Source organism: Haliaeetus albicilla, chromosome 14, assembly GCF_947461875.1.
Source record: "Haliaeetus albicilla chromosome 14, bHalAlb1.1, whole genome shotgun sequence".
Taxonomy (NCBI): Eukaryota; Metazoa; Chordata; class Aves; order Accipitriformes; family Accipitridae; genus Haliaeetus; species Haliaeetus albicilla.
In genome coordinates, this window is record NC_091496.1 from 9,401,459 (window position 1) to 9,426,285 (window position 24,827).

Here is a 24,827-nt window from a genome sequence, read left to right on the forward strand (position 1 = left end):
GGGGTACATGTTTCTGAAATATAACTGGGTTTTTAAATTGTTATTTCAGTTCACTCCTAGAGGATATTAACATACCGTACATAAATTAGGGGGGAGTCGTTGCCTACACATAGGCTTCTAGTGCTACTTGAAATGCCATGAGGCCCGTTGGAGACATTCCCATGTGGCTGGTGGGGCTGATGTGGGACGTGGAAGACACTCACACCTTTCTAGAGCATCAGGGAAAATTGAGAGAGCTGCCCCAGGTGTTTAAAATGGCACCGGCATTTTAGTTTGGTGATAATTTTGTTCTCTATCACTAAGTTGGTATATGTAATTTTTGAAATGTTGTTTTCTTTCTTTTTACCTCTTTGGATCACAAAAGCGTGTTTTTCTGAGGACTTTCTTAACCTTATGTGTACTTCTTGTTGAGAATATTACAGGGTGAGGGGTTTAAACACAGATGTATTTTTTAATTCTTTATTGGACAAGTTCTTAAAAAAGGTAGACTTCTTGTTGCTTTGAATGTACAGTACACGTCCACAGTTTTTACAAGGCACAGAGATGCATCACATTGTTATTGTCTTCTTTAGCTAAAGCAAATGCTTTCCATTTAATTATTTTTCAGTTATGTCAGCACCCTGCCCTTCTGGGAGCTAATTCTGCTCTCAGTTTTTCAAACTTAGGTCTTCCTATACATTACAGAATTACACTCAGGATGGTGTGATGGGACAGGAGGCTGTAAAGCCTTCATCAGTGGTTATGGTATGTTTATCATGAGTTTAACACCACAGGAATTTATTGAGTAAGCACGATGACATACTATTTATTTACAAGCTTCTCTTTTGCTGGATTTGTATGCCACTGTGTATGGTATTCCCCTGTGTATATATGTGTTTGAATGTGTGTGAGAGAGATGGAGGAAGAGAGATCAAGGGATCTTGACAACATTTTTATAAATTCAGGAAACAGTTGCACTCGCTTAAGCCAATGAATACAGAAACTGAAAGACCTGACATGAGTTATGAAAGTTAGCAATAAAAAACCCCTAACATATAGCCAGACTTTTCACAGCTAGGCCTTTTGAGATAATTCCCAATAGCAGCATATACCATATGGTGATGGCATTTATTGTGGATTTGACACTCATGATTAGTGAATTCCTCTCGACTTCAAAAGCAGATAGCCTTTGGCAGAATCCTGATGGGTGCATTTGGCAGGTAAGGAGGGGGAGAGAGAAAAATTATTGAGGTCAACACAGGGAAAAAAAAAAATCACTGAAATCTTAGTTTAAAATAGTGGCAGACACTTGCTGGGAGTGGTTGGGAAAATGCCTGAGCTCGTTTAAAAAGACAATGAGCAGATGATTGATATTTAGGCCCTGACCCAAACTTTTATTAGCAATTTCATAAACCTTTCAGCTTGGCTTGAGGGATACAGTTTCCTATCCAAATTTATCCACCTATGTCCCTGTAGGGGAAAAAAAAAGCAACAAAATGGCACATAAATCATAATTTAGAGAGCTGTGATGGAACTGAAAAGCCAAAGGAAAGAGAATTATCAGACTTTACTGTGCCTCCTCTTGCCTTTTTTTTGGGGCGGGGGGGAGGGGGGGTATTTTCCTTTTTCCACAGGGAACAAGAAAAAAGTTACTGCTTTGTTTTCACACTTTTGCATTGTAAATGGTGCAGGTAGCACTTGTCATAATTAAATCATGTTTTTGTTGTTGACAACAGCATGGCAAATGGCCTGACTATTTAATACAGTTGTCAGAATTGAGCTTACCTTCCTCCCTGCCCCCCCCAACTATTCCAGCCAAAATAACTCCAAGGTTTTTGAGAATAAGATGTAGGAGAAATTAACTGTCTTGCCAGTTCTCATAAAATTGTTACAGTCATGTCATTGACAAGTTCTGGCATTTCCATTCTTTGGAACTAAGACTTGAAATATCATGAGGAGGATAATATGGGGCCCTTTTCCTTCTTTATGGAAAGCTGACCAAAATTGGCTACATCAGGAAGCTCTGAAAACCTGGTCACACACGTGTGTTCATCTAGCTGCTAAAGGTGTCGTCCTTCAAGGGATGGTTTCATCCCCTTCCAAGTGCAACGTGTTTATGGGATAGCATAGCTCCATCTTCCCAGAACGGCTGAACATTTCCTTGGGCAGGAGAGCTGGAAGCAAGCAGGACTTTCCCCTGCAGTTACTCCATCCCACAGCTGCAGCCCAGCACACCTCAGCTGAGGGCTAGGAAACTGCTTCTTCCCATGCCCTGACAGCAAGGAGAAGAAAGGGAATGCCCAGTGATGAATGCTGAGGATGAAGAAATGTAGGGCACAAGAAGAGAGAAAGAAGAAGAGGGAACGGCATTAAAGGAACACAGAGAAAGAGAAAATTGAGAGAGAAAGAAGTCAGTGGTGGATAGAGGAAGGGGGAGACGGAGCAGGGTGGGGTAGCTAAGAGAAGTGTCTATAACAGCAAGAGTGCTTCAATAAACCATAGTGTGTCACTGGTCCTCTGCGTTCAGACAGCAATTAAAATTTTAGAGCTTGTCTGCATGGCAGTTAGAGGTTTTCATCTTCTGTGAGATAGCTTAAGGGGCGGAAATCCGTGCTGGAAATGTTAAGATACAGATATCCCAGTGGATGATGTGGGTATCAATGTGATGTCCTATGATGGATTTCCTTTATTGTTTGCTCCAATTCTAAAAACTCATACATACATAAAACTACAAATACACTCAAGTCAACTAAAATACTTTCTAATGCAAAGCCATGTATACTCCACCTGTGTTAATATAATACACTATGATCTTTATTTACATACCTTATCCTATATTCCCACATTTTCCCCAGTTCACTTCCTGAATAATTCTTCAATAATTCTTTTTATCTTCTTCACTAAGATTTTAGCTTTTAGATATTGGTGCATGTCATTCATTTACCAGAAATTATCACTGCTCTCATGATGCTTCTGGGGTGCTCTCCCTAGACAGACCTTGATTAATCTATAGCTCTTAGATACTTTTGCAAGATTATGAGATGTTTTTATTATTATGTTACATCTTGAATATTAGGAGAAGGTAAACAAACTGTCTTCTAAGAGAAGATTATCATCCTTCAAAAACTAGGGCCTGATTTTTAAGTAATATACCATATTTTAATACTCTTTGTATGACACTACATTCAGTCTCAGGGCAACAGTGTGTATTTATCATTCATTTCCATGTGGCTGGAGATACCCTATGACCATCATCCAAACTGCAGAACTCTGCAAGCACAGAAGTGACATTTAGCTTCCCTAATCTTACTGTCTGCTACCTCATTTAACATCCTCATTCCTACCTCTACAGCAAATGCAGAAGGTTTTCATATACCAGTCTCATTTAATACTGTCATTTACAGGATGGCATCAGTTCTGTTACTGAAGAAGGGAAGGGCCTGTGTTGTAATTGATACATACGAACGTGTTTAATTCCTATTGTGTAGACAGTCTTATTTTTGTCTATCTTTTGGGTAGTAGTCTTTGCTACTTTATTGGCAGGTACTTTTATACAGATATTTTGTGTGTGTTTCTAGGTTTTAGTTTACAGGGAGAGACAGAGAATAACAAGACCAGAAGCTTGATTGCCTTCTAGGAAAAAAAAAAAAAAATTAAAAAATTCAACCTCTTTCAGTTTGTGGCCCTCCTAAAATTTTTCCAGTAGAAATGCAGACTCCTAACTACAAATTTAAGCCTATAGATATGTTTTATTTTATTTCTTTTCATGGACATCTTAGAAGTAGTCTGTGCACTCAAAGAATTATAGAATCATTTAGGTTGGAAAAGACCCCTAAGATCATTGAGTCCAACTGTAAACCTAACACTGCCAAGTCCACCACTAAACCATGTCCCTAAGCACCACATCTACACGTCTTTTAAATACCTCCAGGGATGGTGACTCCACCACTTCCCTGGGCAGACTGTTCCAATGCTTGTCAACCCTTTTGGTGAAGAAATTTTTCCTAATATCCAATCTAAACCTCCCCTGGTGCAACTTGAGGCCATCTCCTCTCATCCTATCAGTTGTTACTTGGGAGAAGAAACCAACCCCCACCTGGGGGTGAGCCCCAGCCCAGATTTGGACATTGTCACCGGTGACATATCCATGCTGACATTCACAAACAAATATGATTGCCATGCAGGAATGTGACCATGTCCTATGCAGGCCACGCTTACTGTGACCAGTGCTGATTTGGTCAGAGGACCAGGATCCTGCGTTGTGACACAGCACATAGGAAAAGGCGAGACTGAAGGCAACCTTTGGCTTTTAAAACTTAACACTGTTAAAAACAATCATGGCAGTAATTTATATCTAATAAACAAGAACATTATTCTCAGCTGATTTTTTTCTTCTTTGCATTGAACGAATTAAGATGTATTCTCACTCCCACTAAAGTTATGGCAAGGGTTTTGCCACTGAAGTAAGTTGAAGCAGGATTGAATTTCCACTCCTTATTGCTTTTTCATCTTAAATAAGTGAACTAAAGACATGGAATTCTGTCTCCTATGTTGAAGGATGACAATGCTAAATCATCAGCTCCACATGGAAATTAGCCACGTCCAAGAACTGTTTAGCTTCATGCAGTGTTTTACATACATGATTTTTTTCCCCCTAAGAGTGATCCATTCTTACAACACTCTGAAACAGAAAACAGAGGATAACATTTTGGAGCCAGGAATTCTTTTGAAAACTTGACTGGATTAGTACATTTCCTTAATGTTCTAAAAATGATCCTTTGAACATGCTACTTTACAATATCAAGCATCCTGTTTTCTAAATAATTTTTGCTTTAAACATGTTTGATTTTATAACTGACAAGATGCTTGACTGTTGCATCAGACCAGTTAGTTTGTTCTGTTTCAGCAAAGCTGGCTTATTTCCACGTCATGCATCATTTAATTACGCATATAAAATATAGTTACAATTGTGTAGCTCCATGAACCTCATTTAAACTGTCTGTGACATTGTGGTACTCCCAGTACCACGATGGGGGTGTTGCACAACTATGAATGGCTGGAACGTGGTAAACTGGCGATGTACAAAAAAGCCTAGAAATGAGCTTGCATTTCTGCAGCTGGGCTTGCTCTACAGGAAGAGGAAGAAAAATCAGTAAAAACACGCTTTTGTGGTAATATCAGCAGCTGTAATTCTGAATGCTGATGAAGATGAAGGAAAACGTGCTGAGTGAGGAAGTGCTGCTTTTCTTGAATCCCTTGTTTGTTGCTTAATTCTTTTTTGATGATTTGTGATTTCTCTCAAAAATCTGTCTCACATTCCTTTGTAGAGTAACATAAAATGTTTATGTAAGAGTTAAGATCCTAGTTTCAGATGCTTATCTAGTTAGTTATGAAATAGATTTTGCCTGTTTTGTTTCAAAAATACTTTCGGGAGGCAGTGAACATTGAGACTTAAAATGTACCATAGGTTGAAGATAGACGGGCATTGCTGTCCATGTGAGGAAAGCCTCTTGCATATGCTGTAGCCTAAGTGTAAACTTGAAGGGGTTTATTATGTTTTAGTAACGGGAAAAACAGCAAGTTTCTTACAGACATTTTTTTCCTTTTTTAAACTAGTGAACTTGGAGGTCAGATCCAACTATATGTTGCATTTTCTGTCATATAATTATCATATATATAATGTCCTGGAGAGCAGCCTCCAGTCAGTGACATCAACAGTTTACATAGCAGTTGAACTAAGAATAACCTTAGAGAACTGACCCGTATCAACCTCTTAACAGTGTAAACAGCCTGTAGCTCACAACAGTTTTCTTTTTTTCATGATCACAAAAGGGCCTCAATTGGATAAAAAAAGAATTGTGTTCACAAAATACCAAACTATTCTGCTGAATGTTCACTTGATTAAATCTCAGAAGATGAGAGAAAAAAAACAAAAGAGTAAGACTTTGGGAAGAATGAGTGGTCCTTTGTAAAAAGGAGGATGAGACAACACTGAAAACTGCTTCCCTAGAAGAAGAATGTGGGGAAGATACATGGTCAGTGGCATCAGCGTCGAAGAGGGTGCTTTCAGAAACATTTGTCTAACAGCACTTTTACTAGAGACATTTGTAAAGCAAACCCAATCCTGAGTAGTTTCAAAGATCCCAGCCTTGTTCTCTTTCTATGTACTAATTTGAGGGCATGATCCTCTTGACGTCAGTGTGTGTCTAGCAGTGGACATCTGTGGTCGCAGCGCAGGTCCTCGAGTCACATCCTATTTCCCTTTCCTCCCTCCCCATTTCTGCTGTTCCATTTATAGACGAGTTCCTCAAAGAAGGGCCGAGGGGTGCAGGGGAGGTCTGTTCTGTAGTCAAAGTCCTTTGGAGATAAATACACAAAGAGATTGCAGAAAGAGACAGAGACAACATTTCCTTTATCATGCCAGAGCACTATCAGAGAAGTCAGAGGGATTGGCTAGCTGTGGTTAAGAGAGGCATTTAGACATGGGTGGGAGTGACAAAGGTACCTTTTTTCCACTAACTCAAGAAAACAGGCATTCTCCTTCGAGATCCAAATCCTGGCTGTCCCAGAGAAGTATGCTGTGTTGTATCACAGAGTTTAATGGCTAAGAGGTTACTGAAGACACTGAAATTTTACCTTCAATTTATCTGGCAGCTTTGGGAAGACTATACAAATCCCTCTGCATCATCCATGCACCCTGGATTTCTTTGAAAACTATTTCTCACTAAATATGTAACACAACAGCAGTCTATATAACACCCACCGGTGCCCCAAAATGGATAAATAAATGTAAATATTAATAAGAAAAAATATCACACACACACACCCTCCAATATTAAATAATAGCTTGTGCCTCTATACTAATCATTTGCAGGGGGTAATATGATGGTGCACATGGTTATCTTGTGCAGACACACATCTCTGATATCCCTTGCCCTGCAATTTTTTGTTAGTAAGTCCTATCACAACATTGCTTAAGTCTACAAGGCAGATATTGGGTCCACCTGCACATCTGCACGTGGACCTCTGAATCTGACAGAGGTTGTTTGGCACAACTCCAACACAAACAACTAACTGAATCTGACAGAAGTTGCTAGGCACATCTCCAACACAAACCACTAGGATATAAAGGAGTTAATGCAGATATTCAGTGACCTCTAGTTTTAACGGCTTCATAAGGACTTAACTCCTGTCAATATCAGAAAGTATGACTGATAATTATATTTCACTTTGCCATAGGAGAACATTATGCTAGTCCAAGCTATTATAAAGTGAATTGGCTTTATTTTTGTTGCTGGAAGAGGTCCTTTGCTATTGCCAGTGCAAAACTATTTTGAAAACGTACCTTCACATTAGCCAATTGAGTTACCTTGCTACACTTTCTTGCTTTTTAAACAAATAAAATATATCTGGAAAACTGGAAAAAGAATAAGGAGAGGAATCTGTGAAGTTTCCTGAGAACAGTCATTCTCTATTTAAACCACATTTTCTTAGAGAATGTCCATTCTGTGCAGTTACCCCAGATAACGACTGACTTAAACCGTGCTTCCCTATAGCAATTGCATCTCTGTACTGCTCTTCTGCAGCAATTTAGAGCAGGGTTATTAATTTTGCCTTGTGAGCTCAGCTAGCAGTCATGATGGTAGAAACAGCTAAAATATAAATGCCCCCACTGCCATCATAAAAGTTCCTCATTCAGAGCATGGGAAAGAAAGATCGTCTGTCCCATGTCAGCGAGGGAACCCCCGCCGCGGGGCCAGGAACATGCAGTTACGTGTGGGGAGAGCAAGCAGGAACCTCCTAAAGCAGCTTTGCTGCCAACAGCGGAAATATCTGTTCCACTGACAGGTAGATCTGCTGGCGGAGGTCCCTGCCCTTCGCCTCCTTTCCTGTGCAGGCACTCCTCCCCCCGCAGCCCCTTCAGCCCTGCCAAATGCTGCCTTTGCTCCCTGGGTAGCAGGTCACGCTGGTGAGCTGGTTATTGTTTCCCAGACCTGGTTCCACCTCCTTTGCTGTAGCTGCTCTGCCTCCTCGTCCATCTGGACCTGTCTTGGTTGAGTCGAGAAACCAGAAGAGCTTTACAAAGCCGGTCGTGAGGAAATTTCCTGGCCCTCAGGGGGACGGCGGTAAGGGCGATGAAGGACCATGGGCACTTAAAAGATCTTACAGGCTCTCTCCAATGGTGGTTTCATGGCAGCTGGCCCAACGTAACAGCGTGCTGCTGCTGGAAGGAGGACATCTCCCTGCCTGCTTCCTTCTCCCCAAACACACATATCCACTTCTTTCCCCGCTCATCTGCTCCCAGATGCATGGACCTGCCCTTTCTCTTGCACCAGCTCCAGCTCTCGTCAGCCCCTTTGGCAAGGACACAAGCTATTAGTAGTTAGGACTTTATCTCTGTATCTTATTTAGCTTTTCAGCCTTAGCATACAGCTTGTATGGGCTCTGGTCCAATGCTTGGAGTTGGAGAGAAGAACGGCCCCCACGGCTTCTCACTATACACCCAGGGCTAGATCTTTAGCCGATAAAATTATTGCAGGTCCCAGTGGTTAAACTGAGGGTCTGGCTCCAAGTCTTGATGCAAGTGCAAGTGGGGTGTGTGTCTGTGGAGCATGCAGAGGGTGGGGAAGGGTGGGACGTACAGCCATTGCATGCTTTCATAAAAATCTGTGTTGCTCACAGATGCTGGTTATAACTCGTGTGTAGTATACAATTACACTAGGAAGGAAATTGCAAATAGCAACGATAGGCAGTAAATCGGGATTTTTCTGTCTGTGAGCTGTTCTTTTAAGACTTGAAAACAGAGGCCCTAATGAAGTAACTGAGCAAGCAAATCTGTTTGGCATTAACTGTGCTTTGCACTGTCAACTCACCTTCCCCACGAGTAGCTCATGCTGCTCTGTATCTCTCCTAAGCCTGTTAGTATTGATATGAATGTGTTTTCCAGGCCCATGCCATCTGACACTTTTATTACAGCAGAGTTGTTCATGGCACTGCAGTTCAAGGTCTCTCATCTTTTAGCATGAAACCTTGTCTACTTTGTTAAGAACAGTACACTCATTAGGAAGCTGGCAAATACATTTGAACCTGGTGAGAAAAAATGTCAAAATGAACATATTATTAAGATATCTGACCATTTCAAAAGCACCATCTTTCATATATAACAGCTGTAGGCTCAATGGAGCGAGTCCTGGCGTCAGATGTGGAGTCTGAGAAAGCAGGTCTGAGTAAAGTGAGTCAGACTCCTAAAGAGATCTGTCAGCACCTATCAGTAGTGTCAGACCAGCTACTGAGCCAAATCCAGGTTTCCATAGCCAATTATACCTCGGATTTACTTGAGAAAACTCCTTGCAGGTTTAAATCCTGGACACTGAAATCCACAACAATATTCTCATTTGCTCCAAGTGTGAAACAAAGTCCACTTATCTTACTTTCTAAGGCTGGAATTTCATCAACAGAGCAAAAACTGAGTAAGGATTTAAAAATGTGCCATGTTCTGTACAGCAGCTACCAGATAGTATGGGCAGAAGAAATAGCACAACCTGCTGTTGCTTTACCAGCCCACAGATATATGGGCTATAAGATGTAGCAAAGAGCTCCTCTGTCTGTGCTCAGGGTGCTGTCCTTCTCCAAGGAATATCATGTTCTCAGAAGTTTCTCTGAAAATGCAGTTAGTAGAAAATCGCAGGTACAGGTGCTTGAAAATGCTCTAGCCATTTTTGCATCACTCTGAAGAAAGCAAAGTCTGAAATGAAGGGTTGGTACTATTTTGAAGGCAAGTGCAATATAATGACAGTAATTTGTTTGGAAAGGAGGGACAGCACTGCATATAATTTTATGAACCATACTTTGACAAAGGAAGAGCTATGTGCCTTAAAGTGCTAAATATGATCATCATGTTACTTTTTTAATACCTGGACATACTTGCAAAGTGCAATACATGTCTCCATCCAAGCAGGAAAGAATGAGTCCACTGCTGGAGAGTGGAGTGTGTTCATTCATGCAAGTTAATGCAAGTCCCAGATCCCTGAGATGGTTTTGATGCTAGATGTCTACTAGACACAAACCTATTGTCAGTGCATTTTGTTTGTGCTGGTGTTCCTCAGAGCGTGGACTAATCTCCACACTTCATTCCTCATGGCTATGTCCTTCATAAGATTCATGCCTTTCTGACTGCAGGTCACATAGTTATGCACCTAAAGGCAGCTGTGAGGCTGATGAGATGAGTTGGTAGACTAGTTGGAGGAGTAAAACTGATTCACAATCAGTGAGTCTAACTTAGCTTTTCCAAATCAGCCAGTCAAAGAGGGTTTTGCCATTATTTCCACCTGAAGCCTATCATAGCTCTCTTGCTTTCTATGTATTTGACTAGCTGATAGATTGCGAAGGACAAGAGGCTGGGAAATGCTTAACCAGGGAATGAATGACATTATTTTGAGTTGTTCCAAGGCGTCTAAAAATTGAAATTCTAACTAGAGAGAGTGGAAGTAGCAGAATTCATTTAAAGCTGCCTTTTCCCGGAGTCAGTAAATTCATAGCTTATTTGCCACTATGGATCTGGTAATGTGGGTTTGCAGAATAGCTTTAGGAATAGGTGAGTTTATAAGCCATCTCCCTCAGAATAGGGCAGAGGTTTTATCTCAACTGCTTGACACTCAGGTCGCTGGAAGGTAGTTATAAAAGACAGGGCTAGAGTGTGGTCTCTAGTTAAGTTGACAGTTCCTCATCTATATGTTCGAGGAGAAAACTGGCCTCTGACTTCAATAATGGCCTAAAATTTTACTCTGCTAGGTATAAGGAAAAAGTCTTATGTTCTTAGAGAGCAATGCACTCTCACCATTAGGATACTTTGAAGGGAATTTGAAGTAAGACTGAAGTGGAAGAAAGCAGATTTCAGTCAAATGACTCAGATTATTTACCCATTACACAGGCTGAGAATCTGTGAGAGGTGAAGGGAAAAAAGGCAGAAGTTCCATCCTGACAATTGAAAATGAGGAAATAGAGGTGATGAGCTCATTGTTTGCATGTTCTTCCTTTCATTTAAAGAGGAGATCTGGTACTATTTGAGTCCATCAATATTCCAGGCATTCTTAATGGATAGGTATGTGTGATGAGATGCCAACAATTATCTGCACATTACCAAAGCTCATATGCTTGCCAATCATTTATATTGAATTACACTTGTAGTGCATATTCTTTAAATATCCACAGTATCACTTTAAAAAAAAAAAAAAAAGGTGATTTAATTTTGCCTTGCAAACAACCGTGAGTTTGCTTACTTTGGCAGTTTTGCAAGAAAGATAAACTACTTAGGAAAAGGGAACCTGTGCAAATCCATGGTCTTAGGTCTTCTTCAGGAAAACAAATGCTTCACTCAGATACATTTTCAGTTGTGCTGTCTAAAGTTAATTATTTGTTTTGACTCTGTGAAGTTTGTGAATTGGGCCTTTGCATTTTTTCACCAATAACATGAAGTCACAAAGCAGCTTTTAATCACTTCTGCAATAATAACACTTTACAAGTTATTTGTGCAGCTGGTTCACTAGTCAAATTTATTTGAAGTTAAAATGCAACTAAAATACACTTCCAGAAACATTAGAGAGAACTGTATAGTTCATGGTTTAACTGGGTGTATTTTTGGTGGTAAGCACCTACCTATTTTGTTTTACAGTATTACCGGTTTTGCAGATTTAAAAAACACCAAGTCAAAGACAGAACTGTAGATTGATTATAACCCCTGGCTCTGAAATAGATGAACTAAAAAATCTGCAGTAGTCTCAATTCTGATCTGGCAGAAGCACTTCCTTTCGAGTGAGCTTTATGGTACAAAAAAGAATCAGGTCCCACAGCATGAGTTACTGCCTTTTTTTTTTTTTCCTTCCTCTTTATGAGTGGAGTAGCTGTTGTGAAGGTTATCTGAAGGTGAGATGATCTGTCCCTTCCCGATGAAAGGTGTAAAAAAGGTCTTCACAGCACTGCACAGAGACAGCTATTGCTTAGTTACCATTGTCTGTAATGCTGCTTTGAGAAGCATAGTGCATAATGGACCTACTTTAATTACTTACGAGTTTTCTGGGTTGTAAAATGCTGACAGATTTGACATCTATCAATAAGGATTTGCAAATATAGATGTGCAAAATGTTAAGTTTGCTGATTGCTGAGCAGGCCCATAGAAGTGCCTAAAGCTCGAAATGAAAATGCCCTGAAATGCCTTATATCCTGCAGCAAACTGTTCCTGAATTTTGAAGCAATCTTTGAAAAAGTTCTCTTTCCAGTGTCACCTTCCTAGACTGTAATACCCTCCTGGAGAACAATCCTCAATCCTAAAAGGGGAATAGAAGTGCCTAATCTCCAAATATGTGGTGGAGTACAAGCTAGTTTGGGGGACTACTCAGAAAGAAAATCAAGATTTTGACACAATATTGTGCCAATAAGAAATCATGTTTTCTCTGTTCCCAGTAATCCATATCCTTTTGGAAAGGCCCTGCTGTGCCATGAATATGACATTTTCCTCCAGGCCAAATAAAATTCATTGTAGAGCAGTGAGAGCCACATGGTACACACAACAAATCAGCATTGTCCATGGTGAGATGCAGCTAAACAAAATATAACTTGCTTCTTGCAATACGTAGTAGAGATTGGTAGTAGACAGGAACTATGCTCTTTGCCTTCATAAAAATACATTTGGGGTCAATTGGATCTTTTAAACTCAGAATACTTTAGGAATTAAGTAAATGGCTGTATTCATGCTATATGGAGATTTTTTTATGCCCAAAATTTAGTCGAGGATTCACACAATACCCGTGTAAATTGTCACAGGTATTTTCCAGCATGTGAAAGGACTTGCTCCTATCTAGAGGAAAATGATGTGACATTTGTTTTTTACCGTATATGAAAATTACAGAATTATACAGCCTTTAAATTCGGAGTCCTTCAAAGGTGTCATTAGAAGTAGCTGTTCTGAAACAGATTGAGGAATTCCCTTTCTGCCAATTTAGGCATGGCCTATCATCACAAAAATGTCTATGACTGGCCACAAAGGCAATTCTGAGTCTCGACCAAGTGGTTCCAGATTGCTGCATGATTACACCATGCTGGAGTCAAGGAATGGCAACATGGTCACCACACATGTGACTTGAGGCTAAGAAGTCTAAATGTGCTGTATAAATGTAAATACATATTATCAGAACAGAATGACATTTTTTCATTCGAAGCCTTTATGCCGTGGCTCTGCTGCTGGAGATTATTTAAGTAAGCAATGATCATGCTGTTGTAAGCCAAGTCCACTGAGATACTTTTCTAAATTAATAAAAACCAGTCACTATTCCAGCTTCTACCACTCAGCAGTGAAATATTATTAACCCAGAAAGGGAGTTTGCTGATATTCATTTAATTACCAGACTGGAAAAAAGTATTTAATTTTCAGTAAAACAGCAAATGCAGACTATAAGCTGAGTGCTAAACATGTACTTGTGAAAGACCATCCCTGTAACTAGCTTTGTTTCTGTGCATTGTGAGAATGCTGTTTCTGGATTAGCCTGGCTACAGAGATGCAGTGATTCAAAACAACAGTTTTGACTAAGCCCCAAGCTTGAAAACCATTGGGCAAATGTGCTTTTCATAGTAAATTTTTCCAGTGTAATATCCTTGGTGACAATAAATATTTCTCACTGTGAAGGGCAATTTCAACCCATAAGATTGGATTTTTCGCTTTTATGGAGTGTGAGCAATGATTAATTTGGCTGTAATTTAATCAGCTCTCAATGTTTACTTAACAAATTTTATTAGGTTATGTTTCAGTAGGTCATCATATCAGTGGTCATGTTCAGAGTCTTATTTCCAAGCTGTTTTTAATAGTAAATAACTGCCCAGACCTGATTCTTCACCACTTTGCAGCTTGTGTTGTCATTTACATCAGTAAGAAATCAGTGTGCAATGCTGTCATTTGAATCTGGAACATTTTGCAGATGTTTTCCTTATGACGAAGTGAAACAAATGACTGTACAAGGCACCAGGCAGGGCTCATTCTCATCTGGGCGTTTCAGTCATGAGACAACTTTTTCCCTCCCCATTGTAGCTGTCCTATGTGGTTCTTTACTGAGAAATACTAGAAGTGTTAAGCAATAGATGACAAATGTCCTTTTGGGATGGTCACTACAGAGATCATTCCTTCCAAATAGAAAAGAAATGGGAAGTGGAGAGCAGTCTCAGTCATCTCTTTTCAGGTATGTGGAGAATCAGGTCTACATATTTTGGCAAGTGACACGCTTGCAAAGGCCCATGCATTGCATGACTATAAGCGATGAAAGTGCTTTAGAGCATTTGCACAAACATATAATTTATCCTTATTCAGATCAAATTCCTATGGCTGGAGATGAGAAGGAATTTTCCCTCATATTCTGCATCTGTCCCACAGGTGAGCACTGTGATACCACTGGAAGCTTGTCATCAAAAAAGATTTAATTTATTTGCCTTTATTGCAGTGGATCAGATGATAATCTAGTAATGCAGCCAGCTTTTATGTCATGGGTGGAGAAGAGAAAGACAATTACTCAGAAATTATGTGCTCCAGCAATGCTCAACTGATTAACAGTATTTTAGAGATCAACTGAGAATAATTTGAGTAGCCCCAGGGAACTAAAACCTCCTGCTGTGCTGTGATCAGCATCAGAGAACCCTGTCCCAATAAACAGCTCCATCATATCCAGTACCAAGAATTCCCAGTCAGAAAAAACAAGGGAGGAGGTTTGTACAGAGTATGACATCTAATGAAGACACATCTACATCACACACACAAATTAATAGAGTTTCACTAGAAGTGGCTGTCCTGTATCAGAGAACCCAGGAACAAGTGTCAGGACCAGTACATCTTTATTTCTTATTGGGTGAAAACATACTAGTGGAATGAGCTAAGCTTCAGAAGTTCTGTGTTTACAGTGATTTTCTTTTTCTTATTTAAAATCTGTATTTATTTATTACACTGGTTTGGCTATTCTTCAGCGAGGCTATTTGTCAGCTGTCTCTAGTGTAGGAAGTAGTTTGGATGGGACTGAGGGTTTTATAGTACTGTGCTAACCATAAGTTGTTCCTAAGCGATCTTGCTGTCAATTAATAAGCAGGTCTTCTAAAGTGTTGCTAATTTAGAAAAAAACCATCTGACATCTTTGTCTTCACAAACGATAGGACAGTGCTGGCGTAAAGCAGTGTAGTGCTTAACACTGGATTTAATTTTCTCAATGTGAAGTGATTTTTTCCAAAGTACTGCCAAATAAATCTCACCTAGGGGAATACGAGCTGCAATACAAGACAATTTGTTTTCAGACGGTACTGTAACAACATTTAGCAGTGAGCCAGACAAAACCACACAAGCTTAAGTAGAAGTGACTGAGCCAAAAAATAATTGTCGTAATTATATACCAGGTAGTCAGATTAATAATGATAAAATATTTTTTCTTCCACAGTGCTGTTTATTAGCCAGTAACAGGACTTAATCTTTGCTTTGCCTGTCACATGTTTTTGTGAGAGACCTTGGAGAAAAAAATTTGTTGGGTTGGGTTTTTTTTTCCCTCTTTATTTTGTTCAGGAGTTACTCTGCAAAACACTGGCCATGCTTTTCATCATGATCAGGAAGTGTAAATAACTTGTGCTCTAAGTCCAGCCTCCCTAGCAGGATGGATACATTGTCCATCCAGTGCCTGAAAGGTGGAAATACCCTTAATTTTATGTTCCGATAAATACAGGATTTGCTTTTCTGTCCAAAGATTTTTGAATAGTTTAGCTTGGAGAGCTTGCTTGGGGAGGAACTGATTCAAATGTTTATTTTCATTCTCCCCAAATTAATGACTGCCCAACAAGACTAAACTCTTGTTGTGCTCTTTTCTACACATTGTTTGTGTCCTCATGCAGAATTACATCCACAGAACCTTCATTAATCAAAAGGTCACCGATTTTTTACCTTACAGCCTTTTAGATTTTTACAGGAGAAGTGTAGATTCTTTCATTAGATTCATAGAGAAACCTGTTTTTCTTAAATACCTTTTGAAAGAGATTGGAAGGCACTATTAAATCACAGTAAAACTTAAGTGTCAAATTTGTGCTTTTAATAAGGAAAACTTCCTCTGCAGAGGGGGCAAGGATGTAGGAACAGCCACCCATTGCCACCTCTGTAAGGAAAGTAAAGACCTCAAGATCTTAGAGATGTTGCTACTGGATGCTCCCCTTAATATGCTTCCATATTGCCTTCATTTCAATAGTGTGCCCTAGGGATATACCTCTTCTCGATGGTTGTTGATTCAGATCTCAATTCTCAATTGAAATGATAGTAGTTGAACATTTAATTGTAGCAATTCTCTATAATGCCACCAGATCTTAATATTAGACAGTGGACAAACCAAACCTTATATCAGACTTTCTATACCCATTATGGATGTTATGTCCTTCCAGTTCTTCTCAACCATATATACAGCTTAATGTCCAGGTGGAAATCAGTAATGAGTGGTGTCCCTCAAGGATCCATACTGGGACCAATGCTGTTTAATATCTTCATCAATGACATAGTGGCATTGAGCGCAGCCTCACCAAGTTTGTGGATGACACCAAGCTGAGTGGTGCAGTTGATACACTTAAGGGAAGGAATGCCATACCTCATCTAGTTGGACTAAAATGATCTTTGAAGGACCCTTGACAGGCTGGAGGAATAGGCCCATGCGAACCATGTGAAGTACAACAAGGCCAAGTGCAAGGTCCTGCACCTGGAATGGGACAATCCTCAATATCAGTATAGACTGGGTGATGAATGAATTGAGAGCCACCCTGTAGAGGAGGACTTGGGATACTGGTAGCTGAAAAAATGGATATGAGCAAGCAATGTATGCTTGCAGCCCAGAAAGCCAACCATATCCTGGGCTGCACCAAAAGAAGCATGGCCAGCAGGTCAAGGGTGGTGATTCTGCCCCTGGGCTCTGCTCTCGTGAGACCCCCCGTGCAGTACTGTGTCCAGCTCTGGGGTCCTCAGTACAAGAAAGACATGGACCTGTTAGAGAGGGTCCACAGGAGGACCATGAAAATTGTGAGAGGGTTGGAGCACCTCTCCTATGAGGACAGGCTGAGAGAGTTGGGGTTGTTCAGCCTGGAGAAGAGAAGGCTACAGGGAGACCTTATAGCAGCCTGCCAGTACCTAAAGGGGGCCTACAAGAAAGCCAGAGAGGGACTTTTTACAAGGGCATGTTGCGATAGGACAAGGGGTAATGGCTTTAAACTGAAAGAGGGCAGATTTAAATTAGAAGTAAGGAAGAAGTTCTTCACTGTGAGGGTGGTGAGGTGCTGGCACAGGTTGCCCAGAGAAGCTGTGGATGCCCCATCCCTGCAGTGTTCAAGGCCAGGTTGGATGGGGTTGAGCAACCTGGTCTAGTGGAAGGTGTCCCTGCCCATGGCAGCGGGGGTGGACTAGATGATCTTTGAAGGTTCCTTCCAACTCAAACCATTCTATGAGTCCATGATACCTGCCACATCTTACCACTGTTTCCTGCTCCTAGCTGTTCTTTGCTGGCATTGACCTTCTTTGCTGCTTTATATGTAGAGTACCAAATATAGTGAGAAAGTGATCTTTGATCATGTGTATCCATGAGTATGATGATATAAACATCCATTAGTTTTCTTACAACAAAGGAAAGGTATAGCACATAATTTGCAAAGATGTGTCTTTTCTTGTTTCTAATTTCAATTGAAGAATATGATTCTTTTATGTCATAGACATAATTTACTAAGAAAGTTTCATACAGAAAAATGTTTTTTGAAAGTAAATATTACCCAATTTGGAAGTAAAAAACCCCAAAGAAAACCAAGGTTAACAGGAACTGTATTATGACCCTGGAAAGGCATGCTCTAAGACTGCAGTTATCTCACTGGCATACTCCATGCTGGTTGCATATATTTATAAAAGACACCAATGAGTCATATGTAAACATTTTGATTATAAAGATTTTCTTCGTTTTCCCACAGACTTGCTGCTTTCAAACAGCTGCATCCCATTCCTGGGTTCAACAGAGGGGCTTGATTTTCGAACCCTGCTGCTAGATGAGGAGAGGGGCCGGCTGCTAATCGGGGCTAAAGACCACATCTTCCTACTCAACTTGGTTGATTTAAACAAAAATGTAAAAAAGGTCAGTTTATTTTCCAAAGAGTTCATCTCATAAGTTCAATTTTGTTTGTTATTGTCTTTTTTTTTTTATTATTATTTCACCGGGTAACAGGCAGATTCATTATGCAATGTTGTGTACCAGAATTTGATAATCTCGCCTTCTATAGTTATACAGATTATCTTTAATAAATTAAATTCCTCATGGCATAGGAGGTCCTGTGAGACTGATGTCCTGCAAGAGGTCAACTACCTGGAGGAGCCCTGCAGTGCATGAAAGTAATATAAAAATATCAGCAAATAGGCAAAAATGCAGCTCAGAGTGTTTGCTTCTTAATTTCTCTGGTCATGGTCACCCTCCACAAATAAAAGCATTTGAATGAAGATACCTGAAGATAGCCCTTTTCTTGCTTCCTGACATCACTGGGATTACATTACTGTGCTATTAAACAGAGCAGAGGCATTTGGGATGGTTTAAATTACAGTTAAAATGTTAGTGGCAATTTTAATATTAACATTTGTATTAATATCTAGAATTACTAGGGATAGGAGAAGCTTCCACTGGGATCTCCTGTACTCCCTTGCCCATGCCCTGTGACAATATGTTAAGTCCAGATAGTAAGATGGCAATTTAGCCTTCGGTATTTCTAGCAGACACGATGAGCTTTTGTAAGCACAATTGACTGCTACATGTGAAAACCAGATGCTTGCATAGGAACACACGTGAAAACTGCTTTCCTGCTTGTTCCAGATATGCTACTTACTGAAGAAAATTTAAATTCTCAGCTGTGTTTGATATTTTCTTTAAGCACCAGGAGGATGTTTAAAATTACTATGTTCTGCTGTCAGCTCTGAGGAGGTAACTGACCCTGAATTAATACAACTGCAGCGCGGGGGCTTAGCAGGTGTAACAGGAGACTATTTTGCCCCACATGTTTGAGCGCAACTTACTGTCATTTTATAAAAGAGATGTAGGACGAGGCCGAATATCTTATTTCTAATTCTGACTTCTGCAATGCTCTGTATGCCAGTTGCTTTAAAACTCAGATTCTGAATGTTTCAGGAAATTTCTTCCCTGGGATGCTTTATCAAACACTTAACTGAGGTCTGCCATCTCAGTAGTTTACTCAAAAAGCCAGCACCTCCTCAGGATATTGCATTAATAACAGCATTATTCATATTGCAGATTTTCAGACTACAGATCGATTTCCAGCATAGGCTTTCTGTAGAAAACAAATTTTGTTTGTGTGAAAAGCAGATTTCTGTTTCTGTGGGATGCTGTTTACCTCCTGAGAGACATGCTGGGTGCTGTCACCTCCCATTACGTTCAGCGGGGCTTGATTAGTTCAGAGCCTTCTGGAGGTGGTAGCACCCTGCGTGGTCCTCCCCCCTGTCCAAGCTGGGAACATTTTCCCTTTAGCCAAACCACCACTGATTGTTATGGATGTTGTGTTTTCCAAGAGCAGAAGACAGATTGAGCCAGGAGAATTAGTGTGCAATCAGACAGTGCCATTTAATGCAGATATTGTAGAGCAAAGGCTCACTTCATACTGGAATGAACATTTGCATTTGGTAAGCTCAATAGAGAACGTATGCCTACATATCTGTGGTAACCTGAAAGAAGGGAATAAAATTCATAACCATTTGCATGTCCAGACTAAAGAAGTGATTGTCTGCAGGTTCAAATACTTCTACTTCTTAGTTTAACCATTCAGGTCTTCTTTAACTTTTCAGACAAAACACTGAGGAAAAGTATATTTCAATAGCTACAGCTGACTGAAAAGCTCTGCAAAGCATTGTGGTGTGTTGATTTCCAAGAACTCCGTGGGCATTCAGCAGCTTTGTAAACTTAACCCTCTGAGGTAAATGCCCAGGTAACATGAGATGCTATCACACAAGCATTTCTCTGGTTCCTCTGTGCTGGGCTGGCAGAAACTTGTTTGGGGAGGGAAGAGATGAGGTGAAGGAAGTTGCACGAGAGGCTGTGTGTAAATCTCAGTCACTGACGGGGTTCCAATGCTAAAGGATACTCTCCAGTAGCAGCGAAGTGTCAGAAAGTAGCGTTTGCCGGCGCTGTGTTTAGACTGACCGTGGTTTGGGTTGGCTCCAGGCCAGGCGGCTCGCTTCCAGGCTTTCCTGGTGTGAGGAAACCACACATGTTGGGACTACAAGGGGCTGAAGTGTGTCCTTTGTACTCCTCTGGAGTAGGAGTCGTCTGGGGGAAAAAAAAAATCTGCTTATACACAACCACTAAAATGAGAAATAATTGATTAGAATATTAATTTTCTGCCTGTGATGTGTTTATTAATGACTTTGAGGAAGGAGGGTTAAAAGACAGCAAGTTGAGGGGATGAGAAAGGTGTAAGAGCTTTGAAACTAGAATGCAAGATTGTGCATTGTTTGGGGTTTTCTTTCTTTAAGACAAAACTGAACATGAACTGAAGAACACTGTATGCTGGGTAGATTCAAATTACTTTAAAAAAGCTCTCAATTTCAGATGTTGTTACATTAGGAACTGCTGATCCCTCAAAAAGCCATGTCAGGGTCCCCAACAAGTTACTCTCAGAAAATCCTCATCTGTGGATATAATTACTTGGCAAGATTATATTGTAGAGTCTGATGCTCTATATTAAGACATTTCTGGAATAGTCTTTCAAAGAAACATCCAAAGCATTGTATCCTGCTCCCTTCTCTAATGCATACTTGTATATAATGTAATAACTTCCTTTTTACAACCTAATTACTTACCTAAATTAGTTAATTTAACTTACATATATTAAGTTATGGCTTTATTTCCTGGTATATTTTTTCCTGATGAAATAAATCAATAGTTCTTCTGGAGTTCCAATTTCTTAAATCATTGTATTCTTTATTCAATTTATTGTGTAATTTGTTGAAAACTTCCTATACAAGCTAGCAGCTTGAACAAGCCCATCCAGTCTCCAGTGCTTGCAAACCTTATTATAAAACAACAGTAAGTACCATAGCATAATAGAAGAGTCCTCCAGAATGAAAGACAAATGCAGAAAGCTAAAAAGGTTGCACTCTACAAATATCTAAAGCTTAGCAAGGGTATTCGTCTTTCTGTAGCAGGGATATAATTTCTGTGAAACTGTCCTGAATATAAGCCTCTAGCTCCTATCGCAGGAACAGCATTACCGAGTGCCATAGTCTTTTCCTGAAAAATCCTTAAATGCCTGACAAGTATTGCAACCTATTTGTAAACTGGAAGATTTGTGGTTCCTTCCTATGAATAAAATAAAGATGTTCAGCAAAAGAAAGCAGAAGAGAGCAACAACCTACATTTATCAGGACGTTGCAAATATGGACAATAAATCTGAAGACGACTATGCCATAACCAGTAGAAGTGCAGTGTAAAACAAGCGCACAAACGTGAGCAATAGCACGAGAGGCTGGAAAGCTGGAGAAAAAATTCTATAGGACTCGTAAGCTCTGGGAGCCTGCTGGAAAGTTTACATTGGTACATAGAATTTTCTTGTGAGTTTGCCTGAAGCCTTTGTTATTTTACTCTTTAAACTAAACCAGTACTAAATACAAAATGTTGTCAGCTGGGTAAACACTTAGGAAATAGCTGCAAAGAAATGGTGCACCTTTCTGTAAGTCCTGTGCTTGCTAACAGTGCAAGCGGGGTTATATGTCAGCACTATTATCACTGTGTAATCCGCAGCGCGACCCACCCATCTCTGCAGGAATAGGAATGCTATCAAGGGCTGACAAGCTTTTGAAAAGCTGCCAACCTGCAGGAGCTGTCAGTGCTAGAAGACACAGCCACATGTGGGCCAAATAGATAAACATGTCAGATCCCCAATAGCAGCTTTGGAACAAGTTGTTTTCATCTGCCCCAGTGTGTATTGGCACAGGGTCACAAATTATCGTTGCTCGGAGCATCCTTAGTTTGTAGTTGCCACTATTTTTTGGCATTACCAGGTGCAGCTGTCTTGTGACTTATCCTTTAATGCCCTCTTGTATTGATTTTTATCTGTATTTCACAGTAAAAAATACATATGCATAGATATGTATCAGCTGGGTAAGTGCTTATGAAATAGCTGTGAAGAAATTCTGCACCTTTCTAAACTCCAGTGCTTACCAACAGTCCAAGCAGGGTTATATGTCAGCACTATTATCATTGTGCAATATCTTCAGTGTGACCCACCCAGCTCTGCAGGAAGGGGAACATATACACAAATACGTATGCATATTTATGTAAAACAGCCCCCTCGAGATATAGGAGCTGAATTTTACCTTCATTGCCCTGGGAATCCTTCTGTCAGTCTATATAAGCATGGTCTCAATTAGCAATGAACCCAGTGGGAATTTAGCCAGTACTGAAGGGATGCTGCGGTTCTTGCCCTGAAGCCAGAGCCTCAGGAATACATACAGAGTCTGAGATGTTAATTGCAGCCTTGAAACACAGTAATACCGAGACTGGTCCTTTCTAAACAGCTATGTGCTGCTTATTCTATAACTCCAAGGAATTTAGCTTTCTGCCTGTCAGCAAAAGCTGTAGACTGTCTGAGGGTGAAGCTTTCTTGACCTGTCAGAAGAAAAAGGCTTGCCAGCAAACACCACTGAAGGCCAAAGAGTCACGTGGAAACCACTGGAGATATCTAAAGTGCTGAAAGTGGGGGCATGAGGACTGGGAAATTTTAGAATAAGCCCAGTGGAAGTGGAAGAAGATGGTCATGAGTCCATCTGGGATCACGTTGGTTCTTTCTCAGTCTCTGTGAGAAGAAAAAGTTCTAAGAAACTCATTGAGATGAGGCTGAGATTTGACATGGGCATGGTTTGACCCTCCGCACATGGGGAATTAGTTCCCAGGAGTAAACGCATACTAATGGCCCTGCTTTTGAACAAAGGGAACTTTTCTGGGTGTTGCAGTTCATAAGATACCCATTTCCACCTATTTTAGAGTATTTCCCTTCTTCCCAAAATTGATAGAAATAGGAACCATCTTATCTATCATTTACAATCAAACAAGACTGGTTTTACTGGGTATCCATATAGTTAAGTGTCCTGTCCCTAAAGACGGTCAGCAGTGGGCACTGAAAGACGAGTGTAAGAAGAAGCTGTAATGGTGCTTCAGGTTAGGGACTTCCAGAGACAGGAGGGATAACTGTGCTTGCTTGGCCTCGGAGGGCTCTTATCATTGAGCTATTTAACTCTTGTTTTGAACCTCTGAAAACCTTTTGGAGTCTATAAAATCGTTTGACAGACTTAAATTTAGGCACCTGTGTAGACAAGGCGGAAGTTTTTCAACAGTGTTTACAGACACAAAACAACAGACAGGGGCAAGACGTGAAGAAAGCAGTATGTAACCAGAATGACAGCAATCCTAGGTGGAAGAGAGTGTCTCTGTTATTTCCTTTTGCATTGTTGCCATAAATTATGTTTCTATAAACATCCGCTGTCATTTTTATATTTTACCCATATGTTTAGGTGTAAAGAATCACCGGTATCCTGCTCTCTGAAAACATTTGCTCATATTGGGCTTTGACTTTTTCAAAGGTGGGATTTGCTTTCAGTCTGAAGCGATAAACATGTCAGGAGCAATGCCATTTACCCTAAAAATCCTGGTGTATGGTTTCCTTTTAGGAGAAACAGACGGTAGTCAGAATCTGCTGTGGTTGCACTGTGGAAAATGAAGTGTAAAAGAACTGAAGCCTTTCAAGATTTAATCCAGTGTAAATGAAATCAGCATCTGGTCCATTTTCCTTAAGCTTTCACATATGCTTGTAACATACACATGAAAATGCACTTTTCGGAAAACCCTTAAGTACTGAAAGCATTGGCTACTTCTTAAGTTGTGCTGGAGAGTGGATCACAGTTTAAGAGGAGAACTGTGGCATGTGGAGATCTTGCTTCATCTCAGACAGATGCAATATGAAAAGCCCATTTGGTTCTAATAAGAGACTTCACTCTAACAACCACCTGCCAAATTTAAGCTACCAAAAGTCTGTGAATGTGTCATCCAAATACACAACTGTTATTTCCCTCTGACTTCCAGTGCATTTTACTCAGTTTGACAGCACTGGGACAATAAAGAATGCCATACACTGACACTGGCACTTCCAGCAGCGCTGTAAATCACTCTGAATAGATCCTCATATCCTCTTTCTGCCCCCCTCCCCGTGCCATATCAAATTATACCTTTCAGAGATCCAATTTTATGCTACTGTGAAATAATTGGAGTTGGAAATTCCAGGCAAATATCTCCCTGGCTGTATATTTCAGGTATGGGAATTAGTGTATCAGGTGTAGGAATTCCTGTTGGAAGAAGGAAGGTCTGTGGCAGGTATCAAAGAGATCTAAGAATACATTCCTGGCTTTTAGGGATCTCTACGTATTTCTGAGAGTTAGCTAAACCTTGATAAAATTGTTAAAAAGAAAGCTAGGTGAAAAAACTAACTCTAAAGACAGCCTGGTTAGGTTTCAAATACAGGAAGAAATTCAGATAAGGAACTTAGATGTATTAACTTCCTTTGGTTGCTGATGACTTTAGAATATTGAATTCCAGAGTACAGCAAGTACAGTGGGAGTCAGTTACAAGAACTGCTTAGTGTAATCTTCCTCTTAGGATTTGTGTATGAGAACAATCTGTTCAGTTCCCCAAGTTGTGGACTTCCCATACCACACACACGAATGCAACAGATGTGAGGTATTTAGAAAGCAACTGGTATACATGCATGGTATG

At 40.2% G+C, this 24,827-nt stretch overlaps 1 protein-coding gene across 1 annotated transcript in view; it reads left to right on the plus strand.

Moving 5' to 3' along the window:
* SEMA3D (semaphorin 3D) overlaps window positions 1-24,827 on the plus strand; it is a 147,442-nt gene that overhangs the window by 44,904 nt on the left and 77,711 nt on the right. Inside the window, 1 exon segment of the mRNA XM_069801680.1 lies at window positions 17,980-18,140. Within this exon segment, the coding sequence (XP_069657781.1) occupies window positions 17,980-18,140 (161 nt within the window).